This window comes from Borostomias antarcticus (genome assembly GCF_949987555.1).
Source record: "Borostomias antarcticus genome assembly, chromosome: 9".
Classification (NCBI taxonomy): domain Eukaryota; kingdom Metazoa; phylum Chordata; class Actinopteri; order Stomiiformes; family Stomiidae; genus Borostomias; species Borostomias antarcticus.
The window spans coordinates 18027570-18041917 of record NC_140242.1 but is presented as its reverse complement, the minus strand read 5'-3'; the positions used below and the strand labels follow the sequence as shown (position 1 = coordinate 18041917).

Genomic DNA, 14348 nt, shown 5'->3' with positions numbered 1-14348 from the left:
ATTACAAGAGCCATGTTGTTTTTGGTGGTTCACCAAATAAGCTTACTGAGACTTATCCTAATATGAACTGAGCCGGAACAAAATTCCTACAAACACCACCCAACACAACAACTAGTTATAAATAATGATCACACAGCACACATCATGGAAAACAATGTATTATCATGAATGTCTCATTTTGAACGATGGCTTGTTAGCTAGTGTAAATGTAAATAAATAAAAGACACTCTCTCAGAGCATTAGACTAAGAACAACAGACATGGAATGTGTTCACACATATACAGTATTATAGGCATGTTTTCAAATGATAATCATGATTCATGACAGAAGTACTATAGCTGAGGTATAGTTTGAACACATTTTAAATACAGAAATACAGACGACTCTTCAATAAACAGAAAAAAACAAGATAGCATATCAAGTAAGGCAAATCTTTTTTTGTCTTTGACTATTAGTAGAATACAACAGTTCTATAAAATCTCAATAGACTGTTTACAAAACAAAGGCTTTACAAAAATAACACACTGGTACAGTATAGTTCATCATTCATTTTGGGTTTGATTCTTTAGTAGTCGACAAGTAGAAGATGTAGTGATAATTCAAAAGATGAGCTTAATCCTCATTTATACTGTATATGCAAACCACCTGTGTCTACGTTGCATTTCAATTCACTGGAAGCACACCTGTTCACGTTTGAGTATAGACTGTCAAGAACCTTCTAGAATAACCTGCTGTAAATATTACAGACTTCAGATGGAGCATTTATTTCATTACAAATCTCCCCAAATTTAACTCTCCCCTCCCTCAGTCAGTCGGTCGGTCAGTCTGCAGACCCCCTGCCGTGAGGACAGCCTGGACTATAGGGAGAAGTAGACAAACATGAAGACCCCCAGACAGCAGACCAGCACCAGACCCAGGTTCAGCAGTAGTTTGGTTCTGGGAGGTTCGTAGAGCATCTCCACGACTTCCTCCTCTGTGGTCAGTCTGGTCTGGGGGGCGTCGTCCTGGGCTCCTGCCGCGCCGCCGCCACATAGCCAGTCCAGCGCACGCAGGAAGCCCCGCCTCTCCTCCTCATCGCCGCCGCAGCCCTCCTTGGCGCTCACCAGCCCCGCGTTGCCATTCTGGTCGCCGGGCGTGCCCGCCGGGGTGGTCTCCGCGGTGCTGGGGGTGGTGAGGTCGGTCGGGGGGTCCAGGAGACGGACGTCCGCCCCGTCCAGGCACCGGTCGGTGCGAACGTCCGCCGGTGGGTCCTTGTGGAGGCCGCCGTTGCACAGCACCGCCGGGCCCCGCTCCTTCAGCCGGTAGGCCGCCTCCCGGTCCTTGGAGTGGACCTTCCGGACGCGGTGGAGGCCCCAGAGGGTGGTGGTGCGGACCTGCTCCTCGTCGGGCGCCGGCGTGCACAGGCTGACCACCACCGCCACCAGCCCGGACACCCAGAACAAACCGGCCGCCACGTACATGTAGTGGACGTGCGTGAAGAACGGCCGGTTGTCCGGCTGGTCGCACGGAGGCTCCCGGTAGATGAAGGCCAGGATCAGACGCCCCGTGCCCAGCACGAACCCCGCCATGCCCCCCCAGAACGCACCTGTCTCGTTGCAGCGCCTCCAGAAGACGCCCAGCAGGAAGAGGGCGGCGATGGGCGGGGTCAAGTAGCCGGCCACTTCCTGTATGTACAGGTACATCTGCCCGCCCTGCAGCTCGATAATGACGGGGACCCAGGCGATGCTGACGGCCACCATGGCGACCACGAACAGCCGGCCCACGAAGAGCAGCTCCCTCTGTGACGCGGCCCGCCGGACGCTCCGGTAGATGTCCAGGCTAAAGATGGTGCTGGCGCTGTTGAAGATGGAGTCCAGGTCGCTCATCAGGGCGGCGATCATCACGGCCATCATGAGACCCCGCAGGCCCACGGGCATCACGGACATGACCAGCCGGGGGTAGGCGATGTTGGAGCAGCCGGCCTTGGAGCCGCACACCGCCAGGCAGTGCTCCGGCCCGATGCAGGCAATCTCATCCACGAACAGGATCCTGGAGATCATCCCGGGGATGACTATGATGAACATGGGGAGGACCTTCAGCAGCCCGGCCATGAGCGTGGAGCCCTTGGCGTGGGCGATGTTCTTGGCGGCCAGCACCCTCTGGACGATGACCTGGTCGGCGCACCAGTACCAGATGGACGCCGGCGTCTGGCCCAGGAGGAAGCCCGGCCACGGGATGTCCTCGTCCGCCGGGCCCCGCAGGATGCGCAGGGCGTTATGCTTGGGCTCCACGCGGCAGGAGGCGGAGTACGAGAAGTTGCCGCTGGCCAAGATGGCCGTCACGTTGGGCACCGCCTGCATGTACTTGGTCCTGACGCCCTCCAGCCCGCCCACCTTCACCAGACTGATGACCGTGAGGGTGAGGGCCCCTCCGATCATCAGGACCGCCTGCAGCATGTCGGTGTACATGACGGCCGCCAGCCCCCCCGTCACCGTGAGCAGCGCGGTCATGCTGATCAGCAGGATGATGGAGAGGTAGAGGTTCCAGCCCAGCGACTCCTGGATGAAGAGCGCTCCGGCGAACAGGTCGACGGAGAGCTTGGTGAAGATGTAGAGGAGCACGGACAGGCAGGCGAAGTACACCTTCAGCCTGCTGCCCCCGTAGCGCTTGGAGAGGTAGTCCGGCATGGTGTAGACCCCAGAGTGGATGTAGACGGGGATGAACACCCAGCCCAGCAGCTGCAGCAGGAAGAGGGCGTTGAACTCCCAGGCACCCACGGCGAAGCCGCTGGCGGCGCCGGAGCCCGCCAGGCCAATGAAGTGTTCGCTGCCGATGTTGCTCACGAACAGCGAAGCGCCGATCACCACCCAGGTCATGGAGCGGCCCGCCAGGAAGTACCCGCTCACCGTGCTGCGGTTGGCCTTCCACATGGCCAGGAAGCCGATCCCCAGCACCAGGAGGAAGTAGAGCACCACGACAGCGATGTCCGCCGTCTCCATCCCCGGACTCATCATGTCTACCCCCAGTACTCAGTAAAACAGTTTGACACTATGGACAATGTCTCCGACCCTGCGAAAAAAGGTTAAAGCCAACTCAATCAGAGAGAAGTGCTCTGGTTTGCTGTCTGGGTGGAAGCTGTAGTCTCCACCGGCAGTTCAAATTCACTAGGTTGTGCGTTCAGAGGGGTTATCCACCGGCACTGCAGATTCTAGTTTTAAGGGAAGGATGCTGCAGGCCTCTGGTCTAGTAAAGCCTAGACTTAACACTCCTGCAAGACAGCAAAGACAAAGAGAAACACCTGATTAGAGTTGTATCAGAGGAAGGGAGGAGAGGTGACATACTCACTCGGGCTGTAAAGAGCTCTGAAGCATGAAGCCAAGCCTCGGACAGAGAAAAAGGAAGTGCAGGACAAAATTGCAGCTTGAACAGATTGCTTTATTGAGCTACACACCATTCCTGATAACCAGGCAACACAAAGCACGAGAACACATCAAAGACATAAACAACAATATGACAGTGTTGGGCAGCATGTGACTTTGTGAGTTGAGCTCATGTTTACTCACTTAGCTAATACACCCACCAATTAATTAATGAATTCACCAATTCACTCACACGCTCAGAACGCACCTTTTTCAGCCTGACAGAATATCGGACCTAGTAAACATTGCCAGTTATTGTTTGGTTTTACTGTGACTCCCTGTATTAATCTTTTAAGTCTCTGCTTACTCCAAAAAATAAAACATTTAACTACAGTTTGTGAAACAAGTCTAATCACTGAGCAGGCATAAGGGGTGTGTGATAGTTGTACCATATCTGTTCTGGTTCGATTATAGCACAATTTACTCTGTCTGCGGCACAAAACACAGCAGTTATTCTTCTCTGGTTTCCATATTGCCGCTTCATAGCTCGACCCCAGTCACTTCACCCTCACCCCCCCCCCCCCCCCATCCCTCAGCTAAAAGAAGCCTTTGTTTTTCCTGGCTCATTATCACTGGATTGCATGTGGTGTAGCTTCAGAGATATGCCATTGCTAACCACACAGAAGTAGCCTACAAAACTTCAGGATGTGATGTGATGCCACTGTTGATGATGCAAAATCTGCCTTGATAAAAAATTATTATCGATCAAATCTTAAATCTTTCGTTTAATAAGATATTGATTACAATAGTCTTTTTTTCTTTTCAATCAGAAAACATTTCAAACATTCAAACATTTAACCATAGAATTAGAACAAAATAGGTAGGCTAGTGTCTGAATAAAGTGCATCTAATTACATAATTACATGCTCAAGGAGTGTCCATTCATTTGATTTAATAAAAGCTGACGCTGGGTCTGGATCCAGGAGTGTTTACTAGATCTATATGAGTGTCCATTATCCTTGTCAGACTAGACTGCGCCACGGTGAGCCAGACTCGAGACATAACAGGAGAGGCGCGTTCTACCAAAAGGCGATGATGAATTCTAGAATAATGTCATAAGTAGCGTGCGCATGTTCCGCATTATCTCGAGATGAGTCAACATACCCTACCTACTATTAGCCTATAGTCTATCTTACTTGTTGAGAAAACATATTTTAATATAATCATTGTTTCCGTCATGCTCATCATCTAACGCCGATGATGCTTCCATTTTGATTTCTGTCAATATAGGTAGGCTAGCCTACGAAGCAGCTGACAGCTGGCGCCCGGTTTCCTGTTATTAGCTTTAAATAATAGTGCGCGCTTATTGTTGCGAAACATTCAGCATTTAGTTCACACACTGGCTCTTCACGAAGTCACACCCTACGTAACCTTAACCGGACGATCACTAAAGCACTCACCATTGATTACTTACAACAAGTAGTCTACAATGTTTATAATTGCTTTAAAAATCCACAAGGGCATATGTAGAGGATGGTGGTGGGGATGCTACGGCCGTCCTCTTAGATGACCTCTTGAGTCGGTTTAGTCGGTCCTGTGGATTGTCGTCCGTCTCAGATTACGGTCTGACTATAGCCTGTTCAGACGGCTGTTTGGTGCCTTTCAGGTGCTGAAGAATCTGCGTGATGTGAGACGCGGCTCTCTTATGTAGTAGACTGGGATTATTGTCGCCATCGTATCTCCGCTCCCTCCCAGTCAAGTCGACGCCCTACACGTGTAGACACGCGTGACGTCGCCAGATGAAACGTCCACACCTCCTGCCATTAACACCGTATAGCCTAATGCCGCCTTCCATAGGCTACTCCTCATACTTTATGTAGCCTAGCTTTTGTTCCATTGTGTGTTTCTAGTACTTGTTATGAATGGCGGAGGCAGCTGAGATGATTATTTTAATGATGGCCAGGATGGAAATGGCCAGAAACCTCATTAGAATTAGGTGACTGGAGGGGCGGGGCTGGGGGATTCTGAGGACCTACCGGTAATCTCGGTGACGGTGGTGGTGCATAACAACAGAACAGCCTGGAAACTGGATCAGTAAATTGTTTAAGTGCACTCTTTATATTCGGCTGTTCTGAAATGTTTGATATAGCCTACCTTTATGTGCAGAAAATATATTCCCCTATATAGCCTATTAACTTTCAATATATTATAGTATGTAAAAAAAAAAAAAAAGAGAACCAAAACGTTGAATTTCAATACCACATTAAATATTCATACAGAGATATCTGGAAATAGGAAATTCATTCATTCATTTTATAATTTTCCTGACCGATAATTACCATATTACAGCTCTGCAGAATCAGAGGAATCGGACCAGGAGTTGAGGATTTAACAATATGGCATTTGGATCCGGCTACTCGGATCTGAGGATATGGCTGATGGTGACAGTAAATTTCCATTCTCTCTTTTCAAGGCGCGCTGTAAATTTCCAAATACATAAACTACGCCCCCCGCTCGTCTGCCTCTGCCTACGTATTTCATATGCGCCGCCGTGTCGTGCGCAGAGCTTTGACCTACAGTCGCTGGAAAAAATGGCAGCAGTGGGACTGGGGCTCCAGGTAGATATGACTTTTGGAAAACAGCGTGTGTGGCTGGCATGAACCTCTCCATTTCGTTTCAGAGCTTGAATTAATTACAGATGCATGGGGGGAGAGATGCAACGAAAAGCCGAATGCAACGCACACAGCTAGCACTAGCTAGCCAAGGTGCTAACTATCAACAAAGTGCAATGTCCCCATCGGTCCGCATGAACTTGACAAACATTAAGCTAGCTAACGCTAGCACTGAGGTTAGCTGCCTAGCCCAGCTGTCTTTCTGTCCAGCCACGCATACAAGCTGCTTGACCTACCGGATATATTTAAGCATACCTACGGTTAACGTTAGATACCTAGTTTACTTTGCCTCCTAGGCTAGCTAGTAGGCTCGCTACCATCGCCAGTAACCTAACTAACGTTAGCCAACGCGGGCATGAGAACCAGGACAGATCAAGTCCCAAATGAAAACATCACTATCTCCATAGCTGTGTTCGGAATCGCTCCCTCGTCCCCTCACTCCCTATTCCCTATATAGGGTTCACCACGTAGTGAACTACCTAGGGAACGGAGAAAATGTAGGGTACATGCACTGTTCCCTGCAAATCAAGGTGAATTGTGGGTAATAAATAGTGGACTATATAGGGAACGAAAATTCCGTGGAGAATTCGGACACTGCAAACAAAATGGCTGACGCCCTATATAGTGCACTATATAGTGAATAGGGAGCGATTGTGTGTCCAGCCCGTCAATTAACTACCCCATCATCTCTCCAGGTGCGTCAGTTCAGCACGTCGGGCATCCGGCCCGTGGCTAAACTGATCAAGGTAAGCTTAGAGCTTGGGTGGCAGTGTCCTCTGCAACCACCTAGATGGTACGTCGTGCGTGAGCCACTGCTCAAATCTTTGCATAATTACTACATGAACAGTGTAATATCTATGTCGTCCGTTCATGATCATACCTACAGCTGACTACTACACGTCTATGGCCTATTCGCTCATGTCCCTTCACCTCTTCTAAAGCCCCCTATCCAGGTGTACGGTGTGGAGGGTCGCTATGCCACCGCCCTGTTCTCCGCTGCTAGCAAGCAGAATAAGCTGAACCAGGTGGAGGAGGAGCTGGGCAAAGTCGCAGTGAGTTTTAACCTTCCGTCCAACTGATCTTCCTTCCTGATCATCCTGCTATCATTCTTCCCAACAGTCTCTCTGTTTATCCAGACCTGTCTTCATACTTACCTTCTCTCTTGCCCTCTCTCTTAATGTGTCTGTCTCCCTTTCCAGCTAGGAAATATTCTTGATTTCTAGCCTGTGCTTGGTAGCTCTTGTACTGCATGTCTTAAAACCCAGAGATTCAACATGAGATTATTACACTCAGTGGCAAGGCAAAGTAAAGAGACCTACATCACAGAGACAGGTGCTGATTCCATGGCAGACACATTTGGAAGGTGTTTCTGTTGTCGAGTCTTTGTTTTTTGGCCAGTCTGGAGGTAAAGCAATAAATGGAAATGTGCTATCAAGTCATTACATTAGTCATTTAGCAGATCTATGCTTTTATCCAAAGCAACTTACAATGATTGTATTTAACGTAGGTAGTCAGTGTACTACCACTCACCAGAGCTCACAAGTGCATCTCTTTTCTTTTCTTTTTTTAACTTAATTTTTATTTAGATTCAAACAATTGTACAATACAATATCAGACACCTTTCCTTTTTCTCTTACAGCTGTATCAATACATTATTGACAATAGATTACAAATATTCAATAGACAAACAGCTATAAAAACAAAAGAATGGTCGACTCCAAGGTATAAAAAAAAAAGAAGTCAGAAACAAAAATAACCTATAGTGCATCATAACACAGAGAAACGACTGCTTTTGGAAAATAAGAAAGGACAATTAAATAATAAAAAATAATAGAAGCAGTACTGTAGCATCCTTTACTGTATAAATAAACACATGACAGGTCCCCATCGCGTAAGAAATGTCCCTTTTTGGAGCCGCAAGAGATGTTATCTGCTCCATCTGGTATATATCCCACACCTTGTACATCTCCTTTCTAAACAAGTGACTAAGAGCAATAGTCCCTCTTAAATACTAGTTCCATCATCACGTTAGTCTTACTTTACGTCCTCTTAACATCCTCTTTCGGTTCTCCCTCTCCCTTCCTCAGTCCATGGTCAAGGACCCCAAGCTGTCCAGCATAGTGATGAACCCCCATGTGAAGCGTAGCCTCAAGCAGAAGACCTTTGGAGACGCCCTGGACAAGGAGAATCTGTCTCCCATCACCATCAACCTCATCAGTGAGTTCCCCAGTCAGACCAGGCCACACAGGCATGTCCACAGACCGGAGTTCAAAACCCCCTCCCTGCTCTGCCACCCCCTCATCTGCCTCCGTCACATCTGAATAGTAAAACAGGATTGGATATTGGGGGAAAAACGCACATGGCAAAAAAACAACTGCGATATGAAATAATACAGGAATTTTCACCTGATGACTGAATAATAAAGAATGATTGTGATTGGTGGTTCACTGCATGCAGAGCCTCACTAGCAACAAACTGTGTATCCAAGAACCCGTAAATTGTTGTATCAGACGTCTCTTGTAGATTAGTCATGGAAAATGAGAACTGTGCGAGTTCTCCTTTTGTATCAAGCAGCAAAAAATGTTGTAGCATGACATGTTTGAGCTCATGCGCACGTTGCAGTGACCATGCTGAAACGACATTGTTTGCAATGGTTGAAGTGACGCAACCTCCTCCTTCAGATAACAATCCTGATCCTGTTGTATCTGCTTTCCCTCTCTTCAGACGTGTTGTCAGAAAATGGCCGCCTGACCCTGACTGCCGATGTCATCGCCGCCTTCGGCAAGATGATGAGCGCCCACCGTGGAGAGGTCATCTGCTCTGTCACCACCGCACAGGTACAGTGACACACACGCATGCACACGCGCACACACACACATCTGCACAGTTAAAAGTAACACACGCATACTCGGTTGTTGTTGGAAATGCAAGTGATGTGAAATCCTGTGTGTGTGTGCATGTGAGACAGCCCCTGGATAAGGCTAACCTGGGGGACCTGAAGGTTGCTCTGAACGGCTTCCTGGCGAAGGGAGAGACTCTAAAACTAGAGACCAAGGTGAGAACAATAACAGTCCCTTATCATTGTAGGGATGGGCATTTGAAAATATTTGCTATTCAAATAATATCAAGATTTTTTTTTGGGGGGGGGGGGGTATATCCAGATACCGTTGGTTTATTATGCAACAAAATGAAAATGAAATGAAATGAAAATGAGCCATTACATAAATACCCACTGAATAAGGCCACTTTTGAAGCATTACGCTGCTTTGGTTTTGACCTGTGGTTCTCTCTCTGTCTCCCTCCTCCTAGTCCGACCCCTCCATCCTGGGCGGGATGATCGTCAGTATCGGTGACAAGTACGTGGACATGTCCACTAAGACCACAATCCAGAAACTGACCAAGATCATCAGAGACAGCTAAACCCGCCTGGGCCTGGTGTGATTGGACCAGAGACAAGAAAACTGTTCTTCTTTCTCCTAGAGCCTCTACAGGCTATGGCTGTTCCATCCTCGTTGTTGTTAATAATAAAATATTCTATTCTTATTAATATTTTATTCTTCATATAAACTATGCACTGTTTTGTCTCAGGGGGCCTGTGCTGACAGTGTACATTCAGTTTCAGATGGGAACAGTTAGCTCAGTGAGGACAATGTAAAGTTTTTAAAGTATGCTACTGTATTATAGGGTTAGATGCTGGTGGCTGTTTTAGCTGTCCAGGGATAGTTTGCTCTGTCTTTCAAAATGCTTTAGCTCCATCTAGTGGCAAAAACAAATCATGTCATACCTTTTTGACTTCACTATCAACAGATAAATAAATGGGCAATGTGAATCTCACTGTCGCTACAGCTACTTGGCATAGTTGTACTAACTATGTAATAACATAATTTTAAACTAAGAAAATATTCTACTCTGTTACACATGTAAAGCTGAAGTAAAATAATTTTCAATGTAAAGTGTTAACCTTTCTCTATTGTTTGTAACCCTTATAGTGTTAACTGCTCTTATAAACATTGACACAAAAAGCTTAAATTGTCACCAAAGGCATGTTAAAGGAAAAGTAAAGGGAAAATGCATGTTTAGCCCTGTTTTAAGGTTACTTATGATCATATACAATGGTTCAGATCAAAACGTTGACAAAACTAGCACTTTTGAGAAAGTCTGATAATTGCTCTACCACCGTTTAGGCCATACAATGGATGTGGGTGGGCATCTTGAAAAATCATTCAAAAAACATGTTAAACTCAAGCATATAAATGACAGTCCTCCTGTGCGTAATGCGAGCCTAAATGAATCCGGCGCTACTCGGCCTACTGGCCGAGATAGAACTCCAAAGAGGTGACGGCGATGGCGACTGCACCCACATAAGGGCACCATCAGTGAATGAATACGTCTATGTGAATCGCTAAAATGTGCACACTATAAATACCCAAATCATATGTGACGCCGACATGCTCATCACAAGTGTAGTGGCACGGTGGCCTGGCTCCACGCATGACTCATTCATCGTGGCGCACAGCAGGGTAGGGACTAGACTGGAGGCAGGCGCTGCGCGTGACGGCTGGCTTGTTGGTGTGTGCATAGCCAAGATACATATTCTTTGTCTTATTTACTTTAATCTTTATTAGCATTTTCCATCCATACAACGACAATACAATAAAACATAAAAACTTACAATAACAGCTTATGGGTACTTCCATCCATGCAGCTTTTTTTTCTTACTCAAATATGACAATTTTAATATTAGTGGTATCATCACACTTCCTTCTATAATCCATCCATTTTCCCATCTCCCTTCAAACTTTCCTTCCTGCATCCTCAATGCATAAATAAATCTCATAAATCTCCTCCACAACACCCACCACTGCTCCTTGGTTGGGGGTTCCACCTTATACCAAGCCCTCATTATTGTCTTTTTACTAGCAACCAATAGTACTTTCACTAGGTATCTGTCCCCTCCTTGTACATCATTCTGTTATGTTTGCCAAGATGTATATTCAAAGCTGATAAGAATGAGAACCAGTCAAGACCCCACCACAAAATGAGGACCCAAGCCCTCAGCCCCCTCCCCGTCATGAGGTTTACCAGCGGGGCCAAAGGGCCCACACTGAGGTCATGCGCCAGCTATGAAGACACAAACAAGTAAGGTTCACATTTCTACCATTTTATTGTCTGTTGGTGGGTGACTGTGTGAGGTGTGTGAGTGCGTTTGTGAGTGAATGTGTGAGGTCCGTGAGTGTGGTAGTGAGTGACTGTGTGAGGTCCTTGAGTGTGGTAGTGAGTGACTGTGTGAGGTCCGTGAGTGTGGTAGTGAGTGACAGTGTGAGGTCCGTGACAGCATGTGTGAGGGAATGAAGTGCAGTGAGGATGTCCTGTTGGCTCTGGTGGTGTAGTGTGGTGACCTCCACCAACTGCTGCACAACTGCCCCACAACTGCCCCAATCCCTTCTGCCATTTCCCTCTGGGCCTCTAGGGTCATGAGCCTCCAGCACAGCATCTGATAGGAAGCCCAGCCCTCAGGGACCCTTGAGGCAGGGACGCTGGCAGCCGGAGGTGGAGGCGTGGGCGGTGGAGACGGAGGCGCTGGAGATGGCACTGGAGGTGGAGGCCGGTGCGCTGGAGGTGGAGGCACTGGAGGTCGTGGCGCTGGATGTAGAGGCTGCAGACGGCGGGGGCACGACCGTCAGGTCAAGGACCACTGCAGACTCCCCCTCCTCTGAGTCCCACCCCACGTCAGAGTCTGGAGAAACAATTTCAGTCATTTTCTTTGAGTTTGTCTGTTAACTTGATTATGCATTAAACATTTTATTGTGTAGCCATATTCAATTGATATGTTTTTCTGTTGGCAGCCAAATAAATGCTTAAGTGTGATTTACCGGGTGATTTAGATGAGAGTCTAAATTTCCCAGAGGGGAAAATGTTTAATGTGGTCTAACATTATGAAGTGGTCATCTGTGTTATCGTTCCCTGTTTTTGGTCCTAAATCAATCATAGCCTACCACAGAATGTGTGGAATGTTTGCTTTCCTCACAGCCACATAATACAGCATGTCCGTGTAGCCTACGCCACATTAGGGCTGGGACTTTTGCCCCAAAATCATATTCGAAGTTCGTTTATTTATTAATAATAATATTCGAATATATTCGAATTATTATTAATAATATTTTTACCATTAAATTCTTACAGAAAGACCTACCTAGGTATTAAAATAAAGTTGTGCACATTCTGTCCACTAGTGGGCATTGTATCATAGGCAATATCGATAAGCAATGATGTTTTCAGAAGCAAATACAAGTCTTTGTCAACAACCGTTCTTTTAATTTATGTCAGACCCTGGCTTGAACAGTAGGTTTTCACTGTTTGACAAAAATAAATAAAAATAAGCCAGTCAGGCTAGGTACTGAAAGACAAATAAAAGATAAATAAAGGTAGTAGGATGTATATCCCATTAATCAAACATGTAGCCTAGGCTAAATCAGAACTTGCCATTATGGGCTATCTGGCTGCAGTATGTAAGACTCAACAACCCTCGTCAACCAGGAGTTATATCAAGATTAAGCTAACTATTGGCACCGGTGTGCTTATTGGTGTCATATTTAATAAGTTTGAGTAATTTCACGATCGAGCTAGCTAACCACCTTTAGCTCAATGGTCTCAGTTGCTGGTTAGCGATGAGAGGGGGAGTCCCAGCCGAGTTGATAACCCTCCGTTGCGGGTTGGGGGGATGCAACGGTCGGCTGGGATCCTCATAGTTAACCAGCAACTGGTCAGTGGACGGTACCAGGCAGCCTACGTTATGTCTGAATCAAAGGTTATCAAACAAGCTTGGGAACTAGCTGGCTAGGATAATTTAAGCATAACAATCCAACGGCTAACTCCCCCAAAAGAACCCCTCCACTGCACAAGCACCAACTCCAATAATAATAATAAGCACAAGCTACCGAGTGCAACGTTAGCCTTGCTAACGGAGATAATGAATTTGGAGAAGAGTGTTGCAGCTGGTGCTAAACGAGGCAAAGGAAGAATATTTTGTGGACTATTATCACATCCATTTCACAGTTGGGATTATACAGAAAGGTGAGGATCGAGCCTGTGTTGGATGACCAACTCAAATGCCTGGCTAGCTCAATATTGTTGTAAGTTTAACATGAATCGCATATGCGAGCCGGAGCCCGTCGCTTTCACTGGATGACTCCTCCAGCGTGATTGTGGGCGTTGGCGAGGCCATTGTTCTGCTAACTAAGTGCTAACTAACGTCACCTCCTACAGGTCCAATAGCCTTGCTAATGAGCTCGCGATTGCAACTTCACCAGGCGTGAAAAACCCTCTGAATCTGAATCAAAAGCAACGTTTGCTAGCCAACACATTTACAAAACTTACAGGTTCGAATATTAAGGGCTGCCTAATATTCGTTCGAATACCAGTATTTCTGTCAATATTCGAATTATATTCGAATCCCGAAGTTCGGACTCCCAGCCCTACGCCACATACAGGATGCACGAAACGTACAGTAGGCTACCTAAACTGTAGGAGCAATCAGACAAATGTAGGCTCGTACAAATAGCTTACCTTCCGAAGATGATTTTCTTTCCTCGCGTGGACCTCACCAACAAGCACATGCACCTCCGTCTCCGAAAAGTTTCTCTTCTTTCCGCGTTTTTCCATAAACGTCTTTAGCTGAATCCCAAATCGCGCACTTAGGCGAAAGTGCAGAGCACTCGCGGCCTTGTGGCCTTACATGCGCGTTCCCGCTAAGTCCACAAGGGCTCAGGGTAGTTCCAAAACGGAATCGCTAGGTCCACAAGTGCGCCACGCCGCCATTTTGCGCACTGTAACCGCACTTACCGAAAGTCCGCAATTTCACGGACTTAGGAGCAGAAAATACCCACAGCCCACCGCGTCTCATGTGACGGTGCTTGAGTGCATCCGAGTCATGATCCGAGTGCATCACACATAAATGATGACATTTGCAGATAACACAACATTTATCTTGAAATCCACATGCTGCAAACATATCCCACCCAACCTAATTTTTTAATTATTATTAAATTAAAACAGACGTCAATCGGTCAATTTGCAGAGCTGAGGGGAGCGTCAGAGCAGCCTCTGCGTCGGAGGAACGCGGCAGCCAATGAAAACGAAGTGGGAGGGGCATTGAGCGAAACTGGGAGTGCTGTCCCATTTAATTCACGGCCCTGCACCCTCTGGCCCTTCCAGCTGACGTCAATTAAGTGCTCAGGCCTCAGGCCACAAGTGCGAGGGGCCGCAAGTGCGGTTTGCGCACTCAGATTGGGATTCAGCTTTTGTCTGTCCTATGCTCCACGCTATATTCTGTCGGTTC

General features: G+C 47.0%; 2 protein-coding genes across 2 annotated transcripts; one reads left to right on the top strand and one right to left on the bottom strand.

Annotated features, from left to right (window-relative positions):
* Nucleotides 1–857: 857 nt before the first annotated feature.
* On the bottom strand, nt 858–2993 carry slc5a3b (solute carrier family 5 member 3b; the record flags this gene model as incomplete). Its single annotated transcript, XM_084442864.1, has 1 exon — nt 858–2993. One exon carries the CDS (start codon nt 2991–2993, stop codon nt 858–860), a length of 2136 nt encoding a protein of 711 aa, XP_084298990.1.
* A 2896-nt stretch (nt 2994–5889) lies between these two features.
* On the top strand, nt 5890–9915 carry atp5po (ATP synthase peripheral stalk subunit OSCP). The gene is made up of 7 exons (XM_084443084.1): nt 5890–5956; nt 6706–6756; nt 6952–7062; nt 8098–8227; nt 8735–8847; nt 8979–9065; nt 9320–9915. The coding sequence occupies exons 1-7, from the start codon at nt 5930–5932 to the stop codon at nt 9428–9430; spliced, it is 630 nt and encodes a 209-aa protein (XP_084299210.1). The 5' UTR covers nt 5890–5929; the 3' UTR covers nt 9431–9915.
* The last annotated feature ends 4433 nt before the right edge of the window (nt 9916–14348 follow it).

Coding starts and splice junctions, on each gene's coding strand:
- atp5po (XM_084443084.1), top strand. CDS start 5,930: ATGGCAGCAGTGGGACTGGGGCTCCAG. Junction 5,957..6,705: donor CAGTGGGACTGGGGCTCCAG/GTAGATATGACT, acceptor TCATCTCTCCAG/GTGCGTCAGTTCAGCACGTC. Junction 7,063..8,097: donor AGGAGCTGGGCAAAGTCGCA/GTGAGTTTTAAC, acceptor TCCCTTCCTCAG/TCCATGGTCAAGGACCCCAA.